This window comes from Bombina bombina, chromosome 1 (genome assembly GCF_027579735.1).
Source record: "Bombina bombina isolate aBomBom1 chromosome 1, aBomBom1.pri, whole genome shotgun sequence".
Taxonomy (NCBI): Eukaryota; Metazoa; Chordata; class Amphibia; order Anura; family Bombinatoridae; genus Bombina; species Bombina bombina.
The window spans coordinates 1,222,386,118-1,222,410,782 of NC_069499.1; the positions used below are offsets into that span (position 1 = coordinate 1,222,386,118).

At 38.0% G+C, this 24,665-nt stretch overlaps 1 protein-coding gene across 1 annotated transcript in view; it reads left to right on the forward strand.

Moving 5' to 3' along the window:
- LOC128664133 (5-hydroxytryptamine receptor 3A-like) overlaps positions 1 to 24,665 on the forward strand; it is a 172,202-nt gene that overhangs the window by 143,044 nt on the left and 4,493 nt on the right. The window contains exons 9-10 of the mRNA XM_053718839.1: positions 3,957 to 4,154; positions 20,945 to 21,007. Of these exons, the coding sequence (XP_053574814.1) occupies positions 3,957 to 4,154; positions 20,945 to 21,007 (261 nt within the window). The remainder of the gene's footprint in view (positions 1 to 3,956; positions 4,155 to 20,944; positions 21,008 to 24,665) is intronic.

The window sequence follows — 24,665 nt, forward strand, 5'->3', positions numbered from 1 at the left end:
ATAATTATATTGTAGCTATTTTAGGATTAATATTTATTTTACAGGCAACTTTGTAATTATATTAACCAGGTACAATAGCTATTAAATAGTTAATAACTATTTAATAGTTAACTAGTTAAAATAATTACAAAATTACCTGTAAAATAAATCCTAACCCAAGTTACAATTAAACCTAACACTACACTATCAATAAATTAATTAAATACAATACCTACAATTATCTACAATTAAACCTAACACTACACTATCAATAAATTAATTAAATACAATACCTCCAAATAAATACAATTAAATAAACTAACTAAAGTACAAATAATAAAAAAGAACTAAGTTACAAAAAATAAAAAAATATTTACAAACATTAGAAAAATATTACAACAATTTTAAACTAATTACACCTACTCTAAGCCCCCTAATAAAATAACAAAGCCCCCCAAAATAAAAAAATTACCTACCCTATTCTAAATTAAAAAAGTTCAAAGCTCTTTTACCTTACCAGGCCTGAAAAGGGCCCTTTGCGGGGCATGCCCCAAAGAATTCAGCTCTTTTGCCTGTAAAAAAAAAACATACAATACCCCCCCCCCAACATTACAACCCACCAGCCACATACCCCTAATCTAACCCAAACCCCCCTTAAATAAACCTAACACTAAGCCCCTGAAGATCTCCCTACCTTGTCTTCACCTCACCGGGTTCACCGATCGGTCCAGAAGAGGGTCCGAAGTCTTGATCCAAGCGGCGGCTGAAGAACTCCATCATCGGGCTGAAGTCGGAAGTCCATCATAGGGATGAAGTCTTCTATCAAGCCGCATCTTCAATCTTCTTTCTTCCGGTGCGGAGCGGAGCCATCTTCTTCCCATCCGACGCGGATCCAACCTCTTCAAGCGACGCCTACTCGCCGAATGACGGTTCCTTTAAATGACGTCATCAAAGATGGCGTCCCTCGAATTCCGATTGGCTGATAGGATTCTATCAGCCAATCGGAATTAAGGTAGGAATATTCTGATTGGCTGATGGAATCAGCCAATCAGATTGAGCTTGCATTCTATTGGCTGATTGGAACAGCCAATAGAATGCGAGCTCAATCTGATTGGCTGATTGGATTGAACTTGAATCTGATTGGCTGATTCCATCAGCCAATTAGAATATTCCTACCTTAATTCCGATTGGCTGATAGAATCCTATCAGCCAATCGGAATTCGAGGGACGCCATCTTGGATGATGTCATTTAAAGGAACCGTCATTCGGCGAGTAGGCATCGCTTGAAGAGGTTGGATCCGCGTCGGCTGGGAAGAAGATGGCTCCACTCCGCTCTGGAATAAAGAAGATTGAAGATGCGGCTTGATAGAAGACTTCATCCCGATGATGGACTTCTGACTTCAGCCCGATGATGGAGTTCTTCAGCCGCCGCTTGGATCAAGACTTCGGACCCTCTTCTGGACCGATCGGTGAACCCGGTGAGGTGAAGACAAGGTAGGGAGATCTTCAGGGGCTTAGTGTTAGGTTTATTTAAGGGGGGTTTGGGTTAGATTAGGGGTATGTGGGTGGTGGGTTGTAATGTTGGGGGGGGTATTGTATGTTTTTTTTTTACAGGCAAAAGAGCTGAATTCTTTGGGGCATGCCCCGCAAAGGGCCCTTTTCAGGGCTGGTAAGGTAAAAGAGCTTTGAACTTTTTTAATTTAGAATATGGTAGGGCATTTTTTTATTTTGGGGGCTTTGTTATTTTATTAGGGGGCTTAGAGTAGGTGTAATTAGTTTAAAATTGTTGTAATATTTTTCTAATGTTTGTAAATATTTTTTTATTTTTTGTAACTTAGTTCTTTTTTATTTTTTGTACTTTAGTTAGTTTATTTAATTGTATTTATTTGTAGGTATTGTATTTAATTAATTTATTGATAGTGTAGTGTTAGGTTTAATTGTAGATAATTGTAGGTATTTTATTTAATTAATTTATTGATAGTGTAGTGTTAGGTTTAATTGTAGATAATTGTAGGTATTGTATTTAATTAATTTATTGATAGTGTAGTGTTAGGTTTAATTGTAACTTAGGTTAGGATTTATTTTACAGGTAATTTTGTAATTATTTTAACTAGGTAACTATTAAATAGTTATTAACTATTTAATAGCTATTGTACCTGGTTAATATAATTACAAAGTTGCCTGTAAAATAAATATTAATCCTAAAATAGCTACAATATAATTATAATTTATATTGTAGCTATATTAGGGTTTATTTTACAGGTAAGTATTTAGCTTTAAATAGGAATAATTTATTTAATAAGAGTTAATTTATTTTGTTAGATTTAAATTATATTTAACTTAGGGGGGTGTTAGGGTTAGGGTTAGAATTAGATTTAGGGGTTAAAAAATTGATTAGAATAGCGGTGAGCTCCGGTCGGCAGATTAGGGGTTAATGTTTGAAGTTAGGTGTCGGCGATGTTAGGGAGGGCAGATTAGGGGTTAATACTATTTATTATAGGGTTATTGAGGCGGGAGTGAGGCGGATTAGGGTTTAATAACTTTATTATAGTAGCGGTGCGGTCCGCTCGGCAGATTAGGGGTTAATAAGTGTAGGTAGGTGGCGGCGACGTTGGGGGGGGCAGATTAGGGGTTAATAAATATAATATAGGGGTCGGCGGTATTAGGGGCAGCAGATTAGTGGTACATAGGGATAATTTAGCTGGCGGCGGTGTACGGAGCGGCAGATTAGGGGTTAAAAAATTTAATAGAGTGGCGGCGATGTGGGGGGACCTCGGTTTAGGGGTACATAGGTAGTTTATGGGTGTTAGTGTACTTTAGAGCACAGTAGGTAAGAGCTTTATAAACCGGCGTTAGCCCAGAAAGCTCTTAACTCCTGTTTTTTTTCTGCGGCTGGAGTTTTGTCGTTAGATTTCTAACGCTCACTTCAGCCACGACTCTAAATACCGGCGTTAGAAAGATCCCATTGAAAAGATAGTATACGCAATTGACGTAAGGGGATCTGCGGTATGGAAAAGTCGCAGCTGCAATGTGAGCGTTAGACCCTTTCCTCACTGACTCCAAATACCAGAGGGTGGTAAAAACCAGCGTTAGGAGCCTCTAACGCTGGTTTTCACGGCTACCGCCCAACTCTAAATCTAGCCGTTAGTACCTACAAATAGCCACTGAGCAATGTGTGTGCTAAGGTAAAGTATTTACCTGCAAAAGCACCCCTCCACCAGCTTACTAGGCATGCTGCTGCAGCAGTATTCAGTAGAGAGTCCTTCCAGTGCAGATACGGATATTGCAGAGGAAATCTTGTAGGAAATACCAGAATCTCACAGTAGAAGGCTGCAGGAGAAGTGATGTGAGAGAACAGCTAAATGTTTAAAAAAAACTGCAGCCTTGGAAAGATTTTCAAGGCAGGAAGCACAACAACAGCACTATTCAATAGACATTAATCCATTAACAATCCATTAACAAACAAGCAGCAAACAAACAAACCGGTACTGAAACATATTAGCACAGAGGTTATGGAAATAAGAGCATATGTAGATCCATAAAGGGAGGCAAAGGAAAAGTCCCTGTGACCAGTTATAGAGGGTTAATGAAAAATGTCCCATAAGGTGAAAGAAAGAATCATAAACCATACCCTAAATACATCCCCCTGACAAGCACTGTACTCTGAGGGGAAACCCGGGCGTCAATATAGACTCAAAAACCCTTTTTCTAAAGAATCAAATGAACATCTTCATTCTTCAACCACCTCCAGTGGAAGAAAAGTACAGGGTGAGGTATGTATGAGGTGGGAGGGGTTTTTAGAGGTCTTTGGGTTTGGGACTCTTTGCCTCCTCCTAGTGGTAGAGAAGGGTAATTCCCATGAGTAATGAATCATGGACTCACACCACCTGTATGAAAGAAATGTGGTATTCAATTCCCTTTAAAGAAAGAAAAAAATCCCAACACGTTTGCTTATGTTTTGTCCTTTCTGTATTTAGGTGTCTTCTGCATGGTATGTCTACTTATAATGATTATCAGTATTATTGATTCCATATTCATATCGTACATGCTGCACCTCTCTGCTATCCGCCCACACGTCCCACAATGGTTAAAGATTTGGGTGCTGGTGCGCCTGGCTTTCATCGTTCGGATTGACACTAAGGCAAAACTTGAGGCTATGAGCTCTGATAATAAAGGTAAATAAATAAATCAAATGCACTGATGAGTGGTTGTAGCACTGCCTATGTGAAATCATCTATGGACAGCATAAAAACAAAAATATACACCTAGATTTAGAGTTTTCCGGCCAAAGGGGTGCGTTAGCTACGCGTGTTTTTTTCCCCCGTACCTTTTAAATAACACTGGTATTTAGAGTTCTCTGAATGGCTGCGTTAGGCTCCAAAAAGGGAGCATAGAGCATAATTTTCCGCCACTTCAACTCTAAATACCAGCGTTGCTTACGGTAGCGGCCAGCTTGAAAAACGTGCTCGTGCACGATTCCCCCATAGTAAACAATGGGGCAGTTTGAGCTGAAAAAAAACCTAACACCTGCAAAAAAGCAGCGTTCAGCTCCTAACGTAGCCCCATTGTTTCCTAAGGGGAAACACTCTCTAAGTCTGCACCTAACACCCTAACATGAACCCAGAGTCTAAACACCCCTAACCTTACACTTATTAACCCCTAATCTGCCGACCCCGCTATCGCTGACCCCTGCATATTATTATTAACCCCTAATCTTCCGCTCCGGACACCGCCGCAACCTACTTTATCCCTATGAACCCCTAATCTGCTGCCCCTAACACCGCCAACCCCTATATTATATTTATTAACCCATAATCTGCCCCCCAACGTCGCCCCTACCTTACCTACACTTATTAACCCCTAATCTGCCGACCGGACCTCGCCGCTACTCTAATAAATGTATTAACCCCTAAACCTTCGCACTCCCGCCTCGCAACCCCTATAATAAATTTTATTAACCCCTAATCTGCCCTCCCTAACATCTTTGACACCTAACTTCAAGTATTAACCCCTAAAGCTAAGTCTAACCCTAACACTAACACCCCCTAAATTAAATATAATTTAAATCTAACGAAATAAATTAAATCTTATTAAATAAATTAATCCTATTTAAAGCTAAATACTTACCTGTAAAATAAATCCTAATATAGCTACAATATAACGAATAATTATATTGTAGCTATTTTAGGATTTATATTTATTTTACAGGCAACTTTGTATTTATTTTAACTAGGTACAATAGCTATTAAATAGTTATTTACTATTTAATAGCTACCTAGTTAAAATAATCACAAAATTATCTGTAAAATAAATCCTAATCTAAGTTACAATTAAACCTAACACTACACTATCAATAAATAAATTAACTAAACTACGTACAATTACCTACAATTAAATCAACTAAACTAATTTACAAAAACAAACAAACACTAAATTACAAAAAATAAAAAAAAAGATTACAAGAATTTTAAACTAATTACACCTACTCTAAGCCCCCTAAAAAAATAACAAAGCCCCAAAAATAAAAAAATGCCCTACCCTATTCTAAAATAAAAAGTTAACAGCTCTATTACCTTACCAGCCCTTAAAAGGGCTTTTTGCGGGGCATGCCCCAAAGAAATCAGCTCTTTTACCTGTAAAAAAAACCATACAATACAATTAAAAAACCTAACACTAAGCCTCTGAAGATCTCTCTACCTTGTATTCACCCAGCGGGTATCACCGATCCGTCCAGAAGAGGGTCCGAAGTCTTCATCCAATCCGGCAAGAAGAGGTCCTCCAGAGGGTCCGAAGTCTTCATCCTATCCGGCAAGAAGAGGTCCTCCAGAGGGTCCAAAGTCTTCATCCAGGCGGCATCTTCAATCTTCTTCCATCCGGAGCGGAGCGGGTCCATCTTGAAGCAGCCTACGCGGAGCCATCCTTCCTCACCGACGGACTAACGACGAATGAAGGTTCCTTTAAATTACGTCATCCAAGATGGCGTCCCTCGAATTCCGATTGGCTGATGGGATTCTATCAGCCAATCGGAATTAAGGTAGGAAAAATCGGATTGGCTAATTGAATCATGCCCCGCAAAAAGCCCTTTTTATTTTAGAATAGGGTAGGGCATTTTTTTATTTTGGGGGGCTTTGTTATTTTTTTAGGGGGCTTAGAGTAGGTGTAATTAGTTTAAAATTCTTGTAATCTTTTTTTATTTTTTGTAATTTAGTGTTTGTTTGTTTTTTGTAATTTAGTTTAGTTGATTTAATTGTAGGTAGTTGTAGGTAGTTTAGTTAATTAATTTATTGATAGTGTAGTGTTAGGTTTAATTGTAACTTAGGTTAGGATTTATTTTACAGGTAATTTGTGATTATTTTAACTAGGTAGCTATTAAATAGTTAATAACTATTTAATAGCTATTGTACCTAGTTAAAATAAATACAAAGTTGCCTGTAAAATAAATATAAATCCTAAAATAGCTACAATATAATTATTCGTTATATTGTAGCTATATTAGGATTTATTTTACAGGTAAGTATTTAGCTTTAAATAGGATTCATTTATTTAATAAGATTTAATTTATTTTGTTAGAATAAAATTATATTTAATTTAGGGGGGAGTTAGTGTTAGGGTTAGACTTAGCTTTAGGGGTTAATACATTTATTAGAGTAGCGGCGAGGTCCGGTCGGCAGATTAGGGGTTAATACTTGAAGTTAGGTGTCAAAGATGTTAGGGAGGGCAGATTAGGGGTTAATAAAATGTATTATAGGGGTTGCGAGGCGGAAGTGCGGCGGTTTAGGGGTTAATACATTTATTAGAGTAGCGGCGAGGTCAGGTCAAAAGATTAGGGGTTAATAAGTGTAGGTAAGGTAGCGGCGACATTGGGGGGGCAGATTGGGGGTTAATAAATATTATGTAGGTGTTGGCGATGTTAGGAGCAGCAGATTAGGGGTACATAGGGATAATGTATGTGGCGGCGGTGTGCGGTCGGCAGATTAGGGGTTAACATTTTTTATTATAGTGGCGGCGATGTCGGGGGCCTCGGTTTAGGGGTACATAGGTAGTTTATGGGTGTTAGTGTACTTTAGAGCACAGTAGTTAAGAGCTTTATAAACCGGCGTTAGCCCATAAAGCTCTTAACTCCTGACTTTTTTCTGCGGCTGGAGTTTTGTCGTTAGAGTTCTAACGCTCACTTCAGCCAAGACTCTAAATACCGGCGTTAGGAAGATCCCATTGAAAATATAGGATACGCAATTGGCGTAAGGAGATCTGCGGTATGGAAAAGTCGCGGCTGGAAAGTGAGCATTAGACCCTTTCCTGACTGACTCTAAATACCAGCTGGTGGTAAAAAGCAGCGTTAGGACCCCTTAACGCTGGTTTTGACGGCTAACGCAGAACTCTAAATCTAGACGATAGTTTTTTTAACTCTTCTTCATCAATCTCTAGTATCTCTTACTAGCATAAAGGTTATGAATAATAAAGACCCAATTCTCTAAAGCTTTCTGGTCTAAAGAGATTCTATAAGAAGCCTCATTAATATTATTGGGCAATTTTGCCCATTTGCGGGTAGGCGAGCGATAATTATTCAGCCATTTCGAGTGGCTGGTTATTGCTACAGCGAGCTAGCAGTAGCAATTAGCACTTATAAAATGAACCAGAGGTCAGACCTCTTGTTAATTTTATAAATATATCCCAAAAGCCCCCAAAATACTGTCTAGTGTATTTTATTTAAAAAAAAATAACAATGGCAGTGTCTTTATTTTTTTAATACAATTACTGCACTTTTATTTTGGGGCTAAAGTTGGTGGGAGTGGGGTGTTAGAAAAAAGTGCCTTTACATTGCGGTCAATGGGTAATGTTAGTTCCCAGTAAATATATATGTATATGTTTATATACATAGATATTTATGTGTTAATATGTGTATATATAAATATTAACACATAAATATATATGTATATATTCATATATATTTAACACTGCTGCACATTACTGCGCTACTTACCCCTGTGCTGTGCGAGTTCTGATGCTGTGTATGACGGCATCAGAACGAGGCTCCCATATGAGCCTGTGTAAGCACTCTCTCATGAGTGCAATGCTTCCCAGCAATGCGAAGGCGAGATCTCATTCGCATTGCTGAAAACATTATTGTGTGATGGTATTACACAGTGGAGTGCAAAGATCGCTATCATCAAAGAATTTAAGGGACGTTAAACTGCTGTGCACAACTACAAAAGAATAAATATAGCTGCAAGCAGCAATAGAGATGGCCAAGTGCATCGCATTTACAACGTCATGCAAGCTGCTAAGTCACAATATATAGCTATAAAGCAAATTTCACAGCTTTAACATAAGCGGTTGCAAAGAAAACAAATTTTTGAAATGAATTCCTTCAACATGAACAACTGTGACTCTACGTCACAATATAAGGTTACACAGCAAGTTTCACAGTTCTAACAAAAGCGGTTGCAGAGAAAATAGATTTTCGAAATTTTTGTATAAAACAAAATTGATGCCAAATCATATTATATACAGCCTCCATATTATGCACAATAGTTGTCACCATAGATGTCAATAAACATGGCAAAAATAAAGCATTTTTGTAAAACGGTTTTTGTTTTATTATTAATTTAGAAATATTGTTAAGCATTTTTGAACAATTCAAAATGGCTGCCAAACCACATGGCCTATCAACTTCTCTTGAACAAATCTGAATGTTAGTCATCAGATAAATCTATAAACAAAATTTCAAGTCTGTCCCATAAGCAGTTTCGGAGAAGAAGATTTTTGTAGTTTTTAAAAACAGTGCATACAATAATATTGTTAAATAATATAAAACTAATACATAAAGTGCAAATGTACGCAATTAAATGTCGATAAAAAAGGTTAATATCTCATGGCAGCCAAGTTGATTATGGAAAAAAATCGTAGTTTTAACAAACTTGGTAGAGGACTGCAAGGAGTATATGTGCAAAATTGTGCTTTATTGCACTAAGCAGTATAAGAGAAGATGTTTAAAGATTTTTGCAAAATGCAAGAAGGCTTCTACATCATGTGACCAAGGCACTTCTGTTGAGCAATTACAAATCTAGGTCATAGCAGCACTAAGCACAGCAAGTTTCAAAGTTGCCGCATCATGTGACTGTTTCTCTCCTAATAAAAAATTGTTAATCTAGGTCACCATATAAGATTATACAGAACATTTTACAGTTCTTACATAAGCGGTTGTAGATAAAATAGACTTTCATTATTTTTTACATAAACCAAGATGGCGGCCCAATCATAAGATATACAGCCTTCATATAACCCACAATAGTGCTCACCATAGATGTCAATAAGCATGGCAAAAATAAAGCATTTTTGTCAGTTTTTGTTTTATTTTTAATTAAAAAATATTGTTAAGCAATTTTGAACAATTCAAAATTGCTGCCAAACCACATGACCATAAGATAACTCTATAAACCAAGTTTCACATCTGTCTCACAAGCGGTTTTGGAGAAGAAGATTTTTGTAGTTTTTAAAAACAGCGCATATGAAACAAAATGGCTGCCACACCGTGTAATTTATTTCTTTCATATTGCACACACTAATGCTCACCATAGACCTCTACAATTTGCAGAAGTTTCATGAAAATTTGCAAATGTTTTATTTCACGAAGGCAACTGCGCAGTGCGAATTTTAACTGCAATTACACTGTAATAATATTGTTAAATATTATAAAATTAATGCATAAAGTGCAAATTTATGCAATTAAATGTTGATAAAAATGTTAATGTCTCACGGCAGCCATGTTGATTATGGAAAAATTGCAGTTTGAAATAACTTGGTAAGAGGACCTTGCAAGGAGCATATGTGCAGAATTGCACATCATTGCACTAAGCGGTTTAAGAGAAGATGTTTGAAGATTTTCGCAAAATGCAAGATGACTGCCACATCATGTGACCAAGGCACTTCTCTTGAGCAATAGCAAATCTAGGTCATAGTAGCACTAAGCACAGAAAGTTTTAAAGTTGTAAGCAGTTCCAGAGTTGAAGATTTTTAAGCGTTTGTCAAAATTATTCACAAAAAGCAAGATGGCTGCCAGAGCATGTGACCTATGAGTTCAATTTTGCATGAGATGTAGCAGAGCAATAGGCTGTACCAGCATACCTGATTTTAAGAGCTTTGCAAAAACAGTTAAGCAGTTATGGGCAATTGAATAAAAAGCTTGGCGGAATAAAAAGAATAATAATAATAATAATCCGAACAATAACAATAGGTTGTCCTCAACTTTGTTGCTTGGCCACCTTATAACTACTCACCATGTTATTGGATTTCATCCTGTTCCTGCAGCTCCTTTCAAATCAGTACTGTTTTAAACGCTTAAAGATGCTTGATACTGAAGCTCCGTCTCTTTTTACTGGGGGCCGCCATCTTGGCACTCAGGTATTCTCACAGCCTGTGACAGAAGCAGTGCACACTCACAGATCAGTAATATTGCATATTAGTTTTTACAACTGAATAATGTGCTTCAGGTTAGGGTACATTTTTCAGTGGCTTAATTGCTCTATAATAATGCTGCATGCTTTTATATATATATATTATCACTTATTTGTATAGTGCCGCCGAATTCCATTGTGCTATATATATTTTGTGTAACTGTAAAACTGTAAAAAATGAAAAAATGTTGCAATACCATAAAGTGCTGCAGAAATGGGTATTCTCTTGAGCTTTGCCTTTTTCCTTGTCAACAAAGGATAACAAGAAAACAAGAAAATTTGATAATAGACGTAAATTGGAAAGTTGTTTTAAATGTTGTGCTCTGAATCTTAAAAGAAAAAGATTTAGGTTTTATGTCCCTTTAAGTTGGGTTAGATCAATGAACCAATCTGTGGGTGTATCAGCAAGTGAGTTATGGTAAATTGGCTCCTACAGTCAGCAGCTGCATCAATAAGGTGTCTGCGGAGATAAGGACAGCAAAACATATCAACAAGTTAAGTGGGCTGGGAACAGGGGTGGAACTATTAGAGGTGCAAACAGTGCAGTTGCACTGGGGCCCGAGTGCTGAAGGGGCCCATCAAGCAGTGCAGCAACAGGCTGCATGTGTAACATACATCTAGTGATGCGGCCACCCAGAGGCAAATGTGAAGCATTACAAGCAAGGCACAAGTGTATAGCCTGAACTTGTGCGTTTGTATTGAAGGTAGAGCTGGGCTGAGCAGAGCGACTAAGCAGCCCGTAGGAACTGGGTTGCTGATTGGCTCTCATCTCTGCTTCTGGGAGGCAGCCAGGATGGACTGGGTCATTAGGCAGTTGCTGGGAAGTGGATTTATTGCAGTTCGTGTGTATCTTGCTCCTAAAGCATAAGGATGTTACCCCCTTCGTCAGACAATACAAAATAACAATTGTTATTTTGTATTGTCTGACGAAGGGGGTAACACCCCGAAACGTTACATTAAATGATAACTTTGAAAATCCTGGCGAGTGCATCCCTTTTCTTCACTACTATATATATATATATACTGTATATACATATAGGAGTAGGGTGCTCCCATAGGTTAGGGGGGTTGTTATGCTAGGCACTCCCTTGGTATTCATGAAGGTGGTAAATTTGCTGTACAGTGACTGTCTAAAAATATACAGTATATATTTAGTGTATATACAAAAAACTTGTCATATGCTTTTATGGGGGCGGCTAAAAAAAATTCTTGCACCAGGACCCTCTGTTCATTATGTCTGCCACTGGCTGGCGTAGATCAGGAAAGCCAAAAAATGACTTCATCAACCATGACAATGAACTGGGCTTCATCATATGCCAATAAGTAGTTGCACCAAACAAGCAAACAAGCTAGGTAGATCAGTTCAGTTAGTGGGTGCAACAACCAAGCTATGGTGAGCAGTGCTGTCAATCAGTGGTGTCCAATCAGCCAAGTTAGCTTGTGTAGAACAATGCAGCCAACCAGTATTTGCAGCGACCAAACAAGTTAACTGGGGTAGGTGAGCGTAGTCAGTCAATGGCTTCATTAACAAATTAAGTGAACCAGTTAGGTCAGTGAAACAAATGAGGGCTCTATTTCTATGATTAAGTATGATAAGAGCATCTTTATAGTGAAAATAAACTCAAAGCTGGACCAAGAGGTAATTACAAATTTTAGGACAATTAGGTTGGCACAGAAAGACAATTTTGTCTTTCTGTATTGTGGGTGCATGGTGAAGCTACTTCAATGGGTTTCCTCCATACAAATATAGTTTTATCAGATTATGTTTAATGCCATGTTGATTACCTGATAACTAAATGATTATGTACCTCACTTAGGGCTAGATTACAGTACTTTGCGCTCCCGGCCGGGCATTAGTTTCACTAGACAGAGGCTTTTTGTGTACGTCGGGTAGCATGCATATTACAAGTTAAAAGTAAAAAGTTTTTGCACTAGCGCAAACCTGACGCACGAAAAAAGCCGAACTTCGAATATCACAATCTCTTTAACGTATTCCCCCCCAAAAACTTCAATGGAGTGCAAAAAGTGTAAAAAAAAAATAACACCCTTACTCATGCGCAAACCTGATCGTGTTTTCTCAAGTGTGCTAATCCGACATGAAATATTAATAATTTCACATTCCAATGTTCTTCACATAGAGTAGTATGTTCTATTTATTCATGAATACATATATATATATATATATATATAAAAAAATATATATATATATATATATATATATGATTTTTTTTTTGTAAAATATATATCTATACCTATATAAATATCAATATATATATATATACAACAGAAACAGGATGCACTTCCCAGGCTTTTCAAATCGTAACCTCCTTTATTGGTAACGTTTCAGGGTTTTACCCCCTTCGTCAGACACCCAAGAAAAGTGACAAAAAAACATTTACTTACCCCCCAGCTTGTCTTATACCCTCTCTACATTGTGTGCTCAAACGGCGCTGAGCCGCCCCACAGACCGCCACTCCCATCAGCTGACGTCATCAGGTAGCGACCCGGCTGCCGGTCTTCCTAATGTGAAATCATAAAAACATTGTAACACTGTTTACTGAGTCTTGAATTAACAAATGACACAAAAGGGCAGGAAAATAGACTACGATCCTTTACAGATCCTTCCATATTTTATCTGGCTGAGCTGACTGAATTCCGCCGGATCCACTGACATCCAAATATACAGCAGGGTTACCATAGCAATCAACCAAGCAAACACGTGCGCTGTCAAAACAGTGTGTAGAGGATACGTCAACAGTCAGTCATGCTGACATTAATCCTAATCAATTACTAAGCATACACAGAGGAAAATACAGCTTATATACATTTTGTATACATTTCTATATCAAAGCTCTATGGAAACAAGCTATGGAAAAAAACACTATGGTAAAAAAGGAATATTTACACATTTTTCAATATGTATTTATCATGGTATTATGGGCGAGTATAAAGGGACGCAAACATCACATATCTGCATCTTCACCCCTGCAAACATCCATCCTAAAGATGCAGATATGTGATGTTTGAGTCCCTTTATACTCGCCCATAATACCATGATAAATACATATTGAACATAAAAACAATGTTATGATGTTTTTATGATTTCACATTAGGGAGACTGGCAGCCGGGTCGCTACCTGATGATGTCAGATGATGGGAGTGGCGGTCTGTGGGGCAGCTCGGCGCTGTTTGAGCACACAATGACATAGAGAGGGTATAAGACAAGCTTGGGGTAAGTAAATGTTTGTTGTCACTTTTCTTGGGTGTCTGACGAAGGGGGTAAACCCTGAAACGTTACCAATAAAGGAGGTTACGATTTGTAAAGCCTGGCGAGTGCATCCTGTTTCTGCTGGATATTTATTTACTTGGAAGCACCCTGGGTAATTATTGGAGGAATCATGAGTGCTGGCCCCTGCCCTTTGGATTATATATATATATATATATATATATATATATATATATATGTATTTATACAGTATTTCACAAAAGTGAATACACCTCTCAAATTTTTGTCAATATTTTATTATATCTTTTTTTAATGTGACAACACTGAATACAGCCTGTGTAACAGTGTAAATTTGCTGCCCCCTCAAAATTACTCAAAACACAGCCATTAATGTCTAAACCATTGGCAACAAAAGTGAGTACACCCCTAAGTGGAAATGTCCAAATTGGGCCCAAAGTTTCAATATTTGTGTGGCCACCATTATTTTCCAGCACTGCCTTAATCCTCTTGGGCATGGAGTTCACCAGAGCTTCACAGGTTGCCCCTGGAGTCCTCTTCCTCTCCTCCATGATGACATAACGGAGCTGGTGAATGTTAGAGACCTTGCGCTCCCCCCACCTCTCCGTTTGAGGATGCCCCACAGATGCTCAATATGGTTTAGGTCTGGAGACATGCTTGGCCAGTCCACCACCTTTACCCTCAGCTTCTTTAGTAAGGCAGTGGTATCTTGAAACCCAGTCTCCGAAGGGAGGGGATCTCTGCTTCATTATGTCACAGTACATGTTGGCATTCATTGTTCCCTTAATGAACTCTAGCTCCCCAGTGCCGCCAGCACTCATGCAGGCTCAGACCATGACATTCCCACCACCATGCTTGACTGTAGGCAAAACACACTTGTCTTTGTACTCCTCACCTGCCGCACACGCTTGACACCATCTGAACCAAATAAGTGTATTTTGGTCTCATCGGACCACAGGACATGGTTCCAGTAATCCATGCCCTTAGTCTGCTTGTCTTCAGCCAACTGTTTGCGGGCTTACTTGTGCATCATCTTTAGAAAAGGCTTTTTTTCTGGGATGACAGCCATGCAGACCAATTCGATGCAGTGTGCGGCATATGGGCTGACCCCACACCCCTTCAACCTCTGCAGCAATGCTGGCAGCACATACGTCTATTTCCCAAAGACAACCTCTAGATATGACGCTGAGCATGAGCACTCAACCTCTTTGGTCAACCATGGCGAGGCCTGTTCTAAATGGAACCTGTCATGTGAAACTGCTGTATGGTCTTGCCCACCGTGCTGCAACTCAGTTTCAGGGTCTTGGCAATCTTATTATAGCCTAGGTCATCTTTATGTAGAGCAACAATTATTTTTTTCAGATCCTCAGAGAGTTCTTTGCCATGAGGTGCCATGTTGATCTTCCAGTGACCAGTATGAGAGAGTGTGAGAGCAATAACACCAAATTTAACACACCTGCTCCCCATTCACACCTGAGACCTTGTAACACTAACGAGTCACATGACACCGGGGAGGGAAAATGACTAATTAGGCCCAATTCGGACATTTCCACTTAGGGGTGTACTCACTTTTGTTGCCGGTTTGTTAACGGTTTAGACATTAATGGCTGTGTGTTGTTATTTTGAGGGGACAGCAAGTTTACACTGTTATACAGGCTGTACACTCACTACTTTACATTGTAGCAAAGTGTCATTTCTTCAGTGTTGTCACATGAAAAGATATAATAAAATATTTGCAATAATGTGAGGGGTGTACTCGCTTTTGTGAGATACTGTGTATGTATATATATATATATATATATATATATATATATATATTTATATACTGTATATTTATATATGTACAACACAATGTAACAACCTAAATGTGGTTAGCATAATTATTGTAGGATTCTAGTTGATGTCAATTCTCATTAACATAGGTCTCTTCTCGCTATGGATGTTATTATTAATTTACTTAAAGGGACACTGAACCCAAATTTTTTTCTTTCATGATTCAGATAGAGCATGCCATTTTAAAGGGACACTGAACCCAAATTTTTTCTATCGTGATTCATATAGAGCATACAATTTTAAGCAACTTTCTAATTTACTCCTATTATCAAATTCCTTTCATTCTCTTGGTATCTTTATTTGAAATGCAAGAATGTAAGTTTAGATGCCGGCCCATTTTTGGTGAACACACTGTGTTGTTCTTGCTGATTGGTGGGAAAATTCACCTACCAATAAAAAAGTGCTTTCCATGGTTCTGAACCAAAAAAATAGCTTAGATGCCTTCTTTTTCAAATAAAGAAAGCAAGAGAATGAAGAAAAATTGATAATAGGAGTAAATTAGTTGTTTTTTTATTGTAAAAAGTTGTTTAAAATTGCATGCTCTATCTGAATCAGGAAATAAAAAATTTGGGTTCAGTGTCCCTTTAAGCAACTTTCTAATTTACTCCTATTATCAATTTTTTTTCATTCTCTTGGTATCCTTATTTGAAATGCAAGAATGTTTAGATGCCGGACCATTTTTGGTGAACAACCTGAGTTGTTCTTACTGATTGGTGGATAAATTCTCCCACCATAAAACAATTGCTGTCCAGGGTCTGAACCAAAAAAATTGCTTAGATGCCTTCTTTTTCAAATAAAGATAGCAAGAGAATGAAGAAAATTTTATAATAGGAGTAAATTAGAAAGTTGCTTAAAATTGCACGCTCTATCTGAATCACAAAAGAAAGAAATTGGGTTCAGTGTCCCTTTAAATAGTGTGTCTGTGTCTTTAAGAAAATCTTCAAGTGTATGAAAATTCAATAATAACCAAATGTGGTTGATATAATTTTAATACGGCTAGATTACAAGTTTTGCGTTATGAATGAAAAAGTCTCATAATGCTGCTTTTTCACTACCGCTGGTATTACGAGTTTTGCAGGTATATCTGTATTGCACACTTTTTTAGCCGTAACGCAACGTAACTACCAAAGCTTTCAAAAAGTCCTTTTTCAATGGGACTTCCATAGCGCCGGTATTACGAGTTTGCCTGTCCAGCCAAAAATTGAGCGGTACAGCCTATACCATCAAGATCCGTACCGTAAACTCAAAGTCAGTAGTTGTAAGTTTTACTCTACAAAGCCGTAACATAAAACTCATAACTAAAGTGCTAAAAAGTACACTAACACCCATAAACTACCTATTGACCCCTAAACTGAGGCACTCCCGCATCGCAAACACTATAATAAAATTATTAACCCCTAGTTGTTACCTAGTTAAAATAAATACAACCTTACCTGTAAAATAAAACCTAACCTGTCTAACACCTAACCTTACACTACAATTAAATCAATTACATTAATTAAATACAATTAACTAAATTACAACAAAAATAAACACTAAATTACACAAAATAAAAAAGAAATTATCAAATATTAAAACTAATTACACCTAATCTAATAGCCCTATCAAAATAAAAAAGCCCCCCCAAAATAAAAAAAAACCTAGCCTAAACTAAACTGCCAATAGCCCTTAAAAGGGCCTTTTGCAGGGCATTGCCCCAAAGAAATCAGCTCTTTTACCTGTAAAAAAAAATACAATCTACCCCCCAACAGTAAAACCCACCACCCACACAACCAAACCCCCCAAATAAAATCCTATCTAAAAAAACTTAAGCTCCCCATTGCCCTGAAAAGGGCATTTGGATGGGCATTGCCCTTAAAAGGGCATTTATCTATTTTTCAGCCCAAACCCTAAGCTAAAAATTAACCCCCCCCCCCAATAAACCCTTAAAAAAACCTAACACTAACCACCGAAGATCCACTTACAGTTTTTGAAGACCGGAAATCCATCCTCAACGAAGCCCGGAGAAGTCTTCATCCAAGTGGGCAGAAGTCCTCAACGTAGCCGGGAGAAGTCTTCATCCAAGCGGCAAGAAGTGGTCCTCCAGGCGGGAATAAGTCTTGATCCAAACAGCATCTTCTATCTTTATCCTTCCAACGCGGAGCGGCTCCATCTTCAAGACATCCAGCGCGGAGCATCCTCTTCTGACGATGGCTACTGAAGAATGAAGGTTCCTTTAAGGGACGTCATCCAAGATGGCGTCCCTTGAATTCCGATTGGCTGATAGAATTGGAACAGCCAATAGAATGCGAGCTCAATCCCATTGGCTGATTGGATCAGCCAATAGGATTGAAGCTCAATCCTATTGGCTGATCCAATCAGCCAATAGGATTTTTTCAACTCTAATTCCGATTGGCTGATAGAATTCTATCAGCCAATTGGAATTCAAGGGACGTCATCTTGGATGATGTCCCTTAAAGGAACCTTCATTCTTCAGTAGCCGCCGTCAGAAGAGGATGCTCCGCACCGGATGTCTTGAAGATGGATTCAAAAATTTGTAAGTGGATCTTCGGGGGTTAGTGTTAGGTTTTTTTAAGGGTTTATTGGGTGGGTTTTATTTTAAGCTTAGGGTTTGGGCTGAAAAAGAGCTAAATGCCCTTTTAAGGCCAATGCCCATCCAAATGCCCTTTTCAGGGAATGGGGAGCTTAGGTTTTTTTAGATAGGATTTTATTTTGGGGGTTTGGTTGTGTGGGTGGTGGGTTTTAGGTTCCGGTCTTCAAAAACTGTAAGTGGATCTTCGGGGGTTAGTGTTAGGTTTTTTTAAGGGTTTATTGGGTGGGTTTTATTTTTAGCTTAGGGTTTGGGCTGAAAAAGAGCTAAATGCCCTTTTAAGGCCAATGCCCATCCAAATGCCCTTTTCAGGGAATGGGGAGCTTAGGTTTTTTAGATAAGATTTTATTTTGGGGGTTTGGTTGTGTGGGTGGTGGGTTTTACTGTTCGGGGGTTGTTTATACTTTTTTTTACAGGTTAAAGAGCTGATTTCTTTGGGGCAATGCCCTGCAAAAGGCCCTTTTAAGGGCTATTGGCAGTTTAGTTTAGGATAGGTTTTTTTTTTATTTTGGGGGGCTTTTTTATTTTGATAGGGCTATTAGATTAGGTGTAATTAGTTTAAATATTTGATCATTTCTTTTTTATTTTGTGTTTATTTTTTGTAATTTAGTTAATTGTATTTAATTAATGTAATTGATTTAATTGTAGTGTAAGGTTAGGTGTTAGTGTAAGACAGGTTAGGTTTTATTTTACAGGTAAGTTTGCATTTATTTTAACTAGGTAGTTAGTAAATAGTTAATAACTATTTACTAACTATTCTACCTAGTTAAAATAAATACAAACTTACCTGTTAAATAAAAATAAAACCTAAGATAGCTACAATGTAACTATTAGTTATATTGTAGCTAGCGTACGGTTTATTTTGCAGGTAAGTATTTAGTTTTAAATAGGAATTATTTAGGTATTAATTGTAATTTTTATTTAGATTTATTTTAATTATGTTAAAGTTAGTGGTGTTAGGGATAGGGTTATGTTAGGGTTAGGTTTAGGGGTTAATAACTTTAGTATAGTGGCAGCAACGTTGGGGGCGACAGATTAGGGGTTAATAAGTGTAAGTAGGTGGCGGTGATGTCAGGGGCAGCAGATTAGGGGTTAATAACTGTAATGTAGGTGGCGGCGACATTGGGGGTGGCAGATTAGGGGTTAATAAATTTATTTAGGTGGTGGCGACATTGGGGGTGGCAGATTAGGGGTTAATAAGTGTAATGTAGGTGTCGGCGATGTCGGGGGCGGCAGATTAGGGTTGTTTAGACTCTGGGTTTATGTTAGGGTGTTAGGTGTAAACTTTTCTTTCCCCATAGGAAACAATGGGGCTGCGCTACGGAGCTTTACGCTCCTTTATTGCAGGTGTTAGGATTTTTTTTAGCGGGCTCTCCCCATTGATGTCTATGGGGAAATTGTGAACGAGCACGTAAAACCAGCTCAAAGCAGCGCTGGTATTTGAGTGCGGTATGGAGCTCAATTTTGCTCAACGCTGACATATTGCCTGCTAACGCCGGGTTTTTGCAAACCTGTAATAGCAGCGCTATATGGAGGTGAGCGGTGGAAATAACTTGCAAGTTGGCACCAAGCCGCTCATAAAGCAAAACTCATAATCTAGCCAATAGGATTTTAGTTGATGTTAGTACCTATTCACGTAGGCCTCTTCTTACTATGGATGTCATTATAAATTTAATCTAATAGTGTGTTTATCACTTTAAAACAGGGGTGGCAACACTTTTTTGTGTTGGGATCTACTTTTCAAATAGCCAGCTCAATGAGATCTACCCACTACAAATGGGTCAGATCCTAAGCTTACATTCCTGCTTTTTCAAATAAAGATACCAAGAGAATGAAGAAACAATGATAATCAGAGTAAATTAGAAAGTTATTTAAAATTGCATGTTCTATATCTTAATCATAAAAAAAAAATGTGTGTTTCATATCCCTTTAAGGTTGCATGATTTAGCAACACATGGATGTGAAAAAGCATAAGAATACAATACATTAATCCTGACGACAAAAGTAGCACTGACTTTAATTCGGGTTAACAGGAGCAACTCCTTGTGTCATGTTACAAAACACTGCATTCAAATTACTGCCACTGACCCCCTTTACTTTGCGCCGCAGGCTTGACCTAATTATGACCCAGTGAGGCTAACACAAATAAATTTCAGTAGCGCGCCATGCAGACCATTTCTTACCAGGTCAACACCTTAATTTGCCCAACGTCAATCAGACTTCTTCCTTTAGCATAGCACAGCAGCCTCCACCTTAATGTTTTCTATTTATTGACACTTACCCTACTAACTATACTAAACTGCCATATCCACTGGGAGAGTACTCACTCAACCTTGCTTTTGATTGGCTAATTGTGTTGTGGTTCAAAAATTATCTACATTGATTGGTTTAAATCGATGTCCCTCAAGATCCAATCCTGTAGCACTTTTCGTGTCCAACAATCAGACTGTTTAATGACCTGCCCCTTCACACAATGTGATAGATAAAGTGGTATCCCTAGCAACCATACTCTACTCACACCCCAGTGTTGAGATTGCGTTACTTGACCACATAATTTTGATCACTTCGTCCGCGATCTTCCAGCAGCGTTTTCGCGATCTACTGGTAGATCTCGATCTACCTATTGGGCACCCCTGCTTTAAAAGAATATTTAAGTGTAGCAAGGATCTTCCCCATAGTAACAGGTAAAGCTGTTAGTATGAGTTATTCATTTTCAGTTAATTTGCAGACAGGATTTTGGACTGAGCATATGTACTACTTATACTTAATATATCCGATAGTAAAGATTAAGTTCTTACCAGTTTTGTGAGAGACTTGAACTGTCTGTTTGTTTTCTTATTACAGAAGTTGGTTCAGCTGGGCAGGAGGGAGCAAAGGATCTGACTGCTTCTGTGAACATAGCAATAGGTGAGTATGGAAGCTATTAGCTGAATGGCAGGAAGAGGTTAAATACTAACTAGTGTAAGTTTGGTTAGGAGTTTCCAGAAATGTCAGCAAGCAAAAGTGTCCCAGGGAAAAGAGATTCCTTAGTGAGAATTATTCCACAGTGAATAATGAAAGAGTGTAGGTTATGCACAAGGAGTACTCTGTGTAGCAAGTGAAATAGATTGAAGGAGAATCTTTCCCCAGTGAAGTAGCTTTTCCAATAGCAGTTTCAATCCAACACAGGTTAAAATTCAGTACACATTGAACAAACACTGGTAGATCAGGTGAACAAGATTACATAGGCTAGTAATGAATCAAGTAGGAGGGTTTACCTAATTAAGGTGGATTAACTGTGAAAAAGTAAGCACTAAAGGTTGTATTTTACAAGTATATACATATATACATTACAGGTCCCCCCCGCAAAGGAGAAACAGAGTAGGATACAGTGCCTTCCTGTGTGTGTGTGTGTGTGTGTGCATGCTGGAGCAAGGACACTGCAAAATCCCCCAATATTGAAAACAAAAATGTCCAGCAGCACCTCTCAGGTTAAAATGACCTTTATTTCACAAAAGGGTGACCTTCTTGTGAAATAAAGGTCCTTTTAACCTGAGAGGTGCTGCTGGACATTTTTGTCCCCCCTCAAAGGAGCCACTCAGGGGCTCACATGGGATGGCTTAAATGGGTATAGTTAATGAAAAGCCTTTACCAGTTTGGGAGCATGAACATCAGAAGCATCCTCCCAAGAGTTCTTCATCTGGACCATATTCTTCCCAGCAGATCAGATATTAAAGTTTTTTATATCTTCTCCTGGAATCCAGAATTTTATCTACTTCATATTCAATCTCCCCATGTAGCTATATCGAAGGAGGAGGGTTGGCACTCTATCTGTAAAAGTATCAGGAATATGAGGTTTTATCAAGGAAACATGAAAAAGTGGATGGACCCTATATTCAGGTGGTATGAAGTGTGCTATCTTAGTTAACTGGTCTACTACTACTAGTAATGGGTAAAGTAGACCAACTTGGAGAGTCCTTGGATAGTTCATTTTTATGCAGGTATCACAGCTGGCAACATATTGATGAACACTTTTGTTAAGGGATGGCCTCCAGTACTGTCTTTAACAAGTTATTTGGTCTTACAAATTCCTTGATGTCTGGAAAGGGGGAAATCATGGGCTAAATTAATAATTTGAGTTTCTTGAGATGGAGGGAAGTACAAGCTCCCTTTATTGTACAGAAAAATCATTATTGTGTTTTAAGGAATGTTTAGGGGCGTTACCATCAGAGGCACTATGGGTTCTAATGGAATCTTGTAGGTCTGTTGTTAAAAATGAGAATTTAGTTGCTGGGATTATAGATTAGATTGTAGTATCTGTGACTCCTCTTGTACCTCATCTTTTCTTGATAGAGCATCAGGCTTCCTATTTTGGTTACCTGGTCTGTAAGAAATTATGAAGTTGAATCAATTGAAGAATAAACTCCATCTGACTTGACGTGCAGATAGAGTTTTTGAGGTTTGTAAATACTGTAAATTCTTGTGATGTGAAAATACCAGGATGGGTAGAGATGTCCCTTCTAGTAAATGTCTCCAGTTTGAAAGAGAAGCTTTTAGTGCTAGAAGCGCCTTCTCCCTAATAGGATACTTCCTTTCTGTTGAGGTTAATGTGTGGGAGAAGAAATCAACTGGATGTAATGGATCCTTTGGAGTCAGTCTTTGTGAGAGAACAGCCCTGAGGCCATAATCTGAAGCATAAATCTCAAGGGTATATTGCAGTGCTGCATTTGGAAAATGTAATATAGGTGCAGTTGTGAACTTGGATTTAAGCATTTTGAATGCTGTTTGTCATTCAGGTGTCCAAACAAATGGTTATTTAGGGTTGGTTAATTTATTTAAGGGAAAAGCAACTTCTGAAAAATTCTTTATGAATGTTCGGTAATAATTTGCGAAACCAAGGAAACATTGCAAAGCCTTTCTGGATGTGGAAGGTTGCCATTCAGTGATTGCAGTTACCTTAGCATTATCCATTTGAATACCATCTGGAGATATTACATACCCTAAGAAGGTAATTAACCTTTTGTGGAATTCACATTTCTCCAAATTGGCATACAACCTATGAACACAGAGTCTGGATAAGACAGATTTTAAGTGTTTTACATGTTCAAAGTAATTATTGGAGTATATGAGTATGTCATCTAAATAAATAACTATGCATCTATCTAACATATCTTTGAATATGTCATTAAAAAAATGTGGCTGTAGCATTGCATAATCTGAATGGCATGACAACAAACTCATAGAGACCATAGCGTAGTCTTCCTCTCATCTCCTTCATGGATGCAAACTAAGTTGTAAGCTCCACGTAAATCAAGTTTTGTGAAAGTAGATGCTGTACTGAGTCTCTCAATTAAATCAGGTTTAAGAGTTAAAGGGTACCAACCTTTTGATTGTGATTTCATTTAGTTTTCGGAAACCTATTATTGTTCTAAGGGAGTTGTCTTTGTTTCTAACAAAGAACATCCCTGCAACTGCTGGAGAAGTAGAAGGCCTTATAAAGTATTTCCTTAAATTTTCATCAATATATTCTTTTAAGTGAGTTAATTATGGACCAGAAAGAGGATAGACATGCCAAACGGAACTGTAGTACCAGGTAACAAATCAATAGGGCAGTCATAAAGTCTATGAGGTGGCAGAGACTCTGCCTCTCCCCCCCCCAAAAAAAAACCCCCATCCATCTATTCATGGTATTCCTTAGGTAAGGTTTCGGGAATGATAATGGATAGCACTATTGTAGTATATGGATAACTCTACGATCTATGGTGATACTAAGTGATTAATTTCTCAAGAGTAGTTCTTGCTAGTAGTAGGGGCATTGTGTGAAGGGGCAGGTCATTAATAGTAGTTCTTGCTAATTCGTCTTTTAGTTGTTTAGATAACCCTAGGTGGAATTGATTATTTAAGCTTATGTCATCCCATTGTGAATCAGTAACCCAACATTTGAATTGTGTGACATAGTCTTCAACAGGTCTTCTGTCCTTGTTTAAGTGCCCTTATAGCCACTTCTGCAGTTCTTTGTTTGTTAGGATCGTCATATAGCAATGGCATGGCGGAAAAAATATAATCAATAGAATGTAATATGGGATCCTTATTCTCTAGGAAGCTATTTGCCCAAGCCCTGGGCTTACCATGTAAGAATGAAATTGTGATACAAACTTTTATTTTATCATTTGAATATATTCCGGGTTTTAATGGAAAAAAAAAACATAACTTAGAGAGTTCTTAAATTCATGATATTGGGAGCGATCTCAATAATTTTTTTCAGGAGGCAATACGATTGGTTCGGGTGTTTCAGCAGGGGTTGTATTAGTGGTGGACACTTTAGGTGGAAGGTTATGTTTAACATATTGTTTTAGTATTTCATTCTCATTTTTGTAACTCCTCGAAGCCTTGAAAAAGAAACTCCACCCTTTGTGTGAGGGTGACCACATGTGCAGATAAATCAGCTGAATCCAATTATACCAACCAAAATGTGGTTTGTTTAATTATTATAGGATTCTTGTTGATGTTAATACTCATTAACATAGGTCTCTTCTCAGTATGGATGTAATTATTAATTTACATTAATAGTGTGTCTGTGTCTATA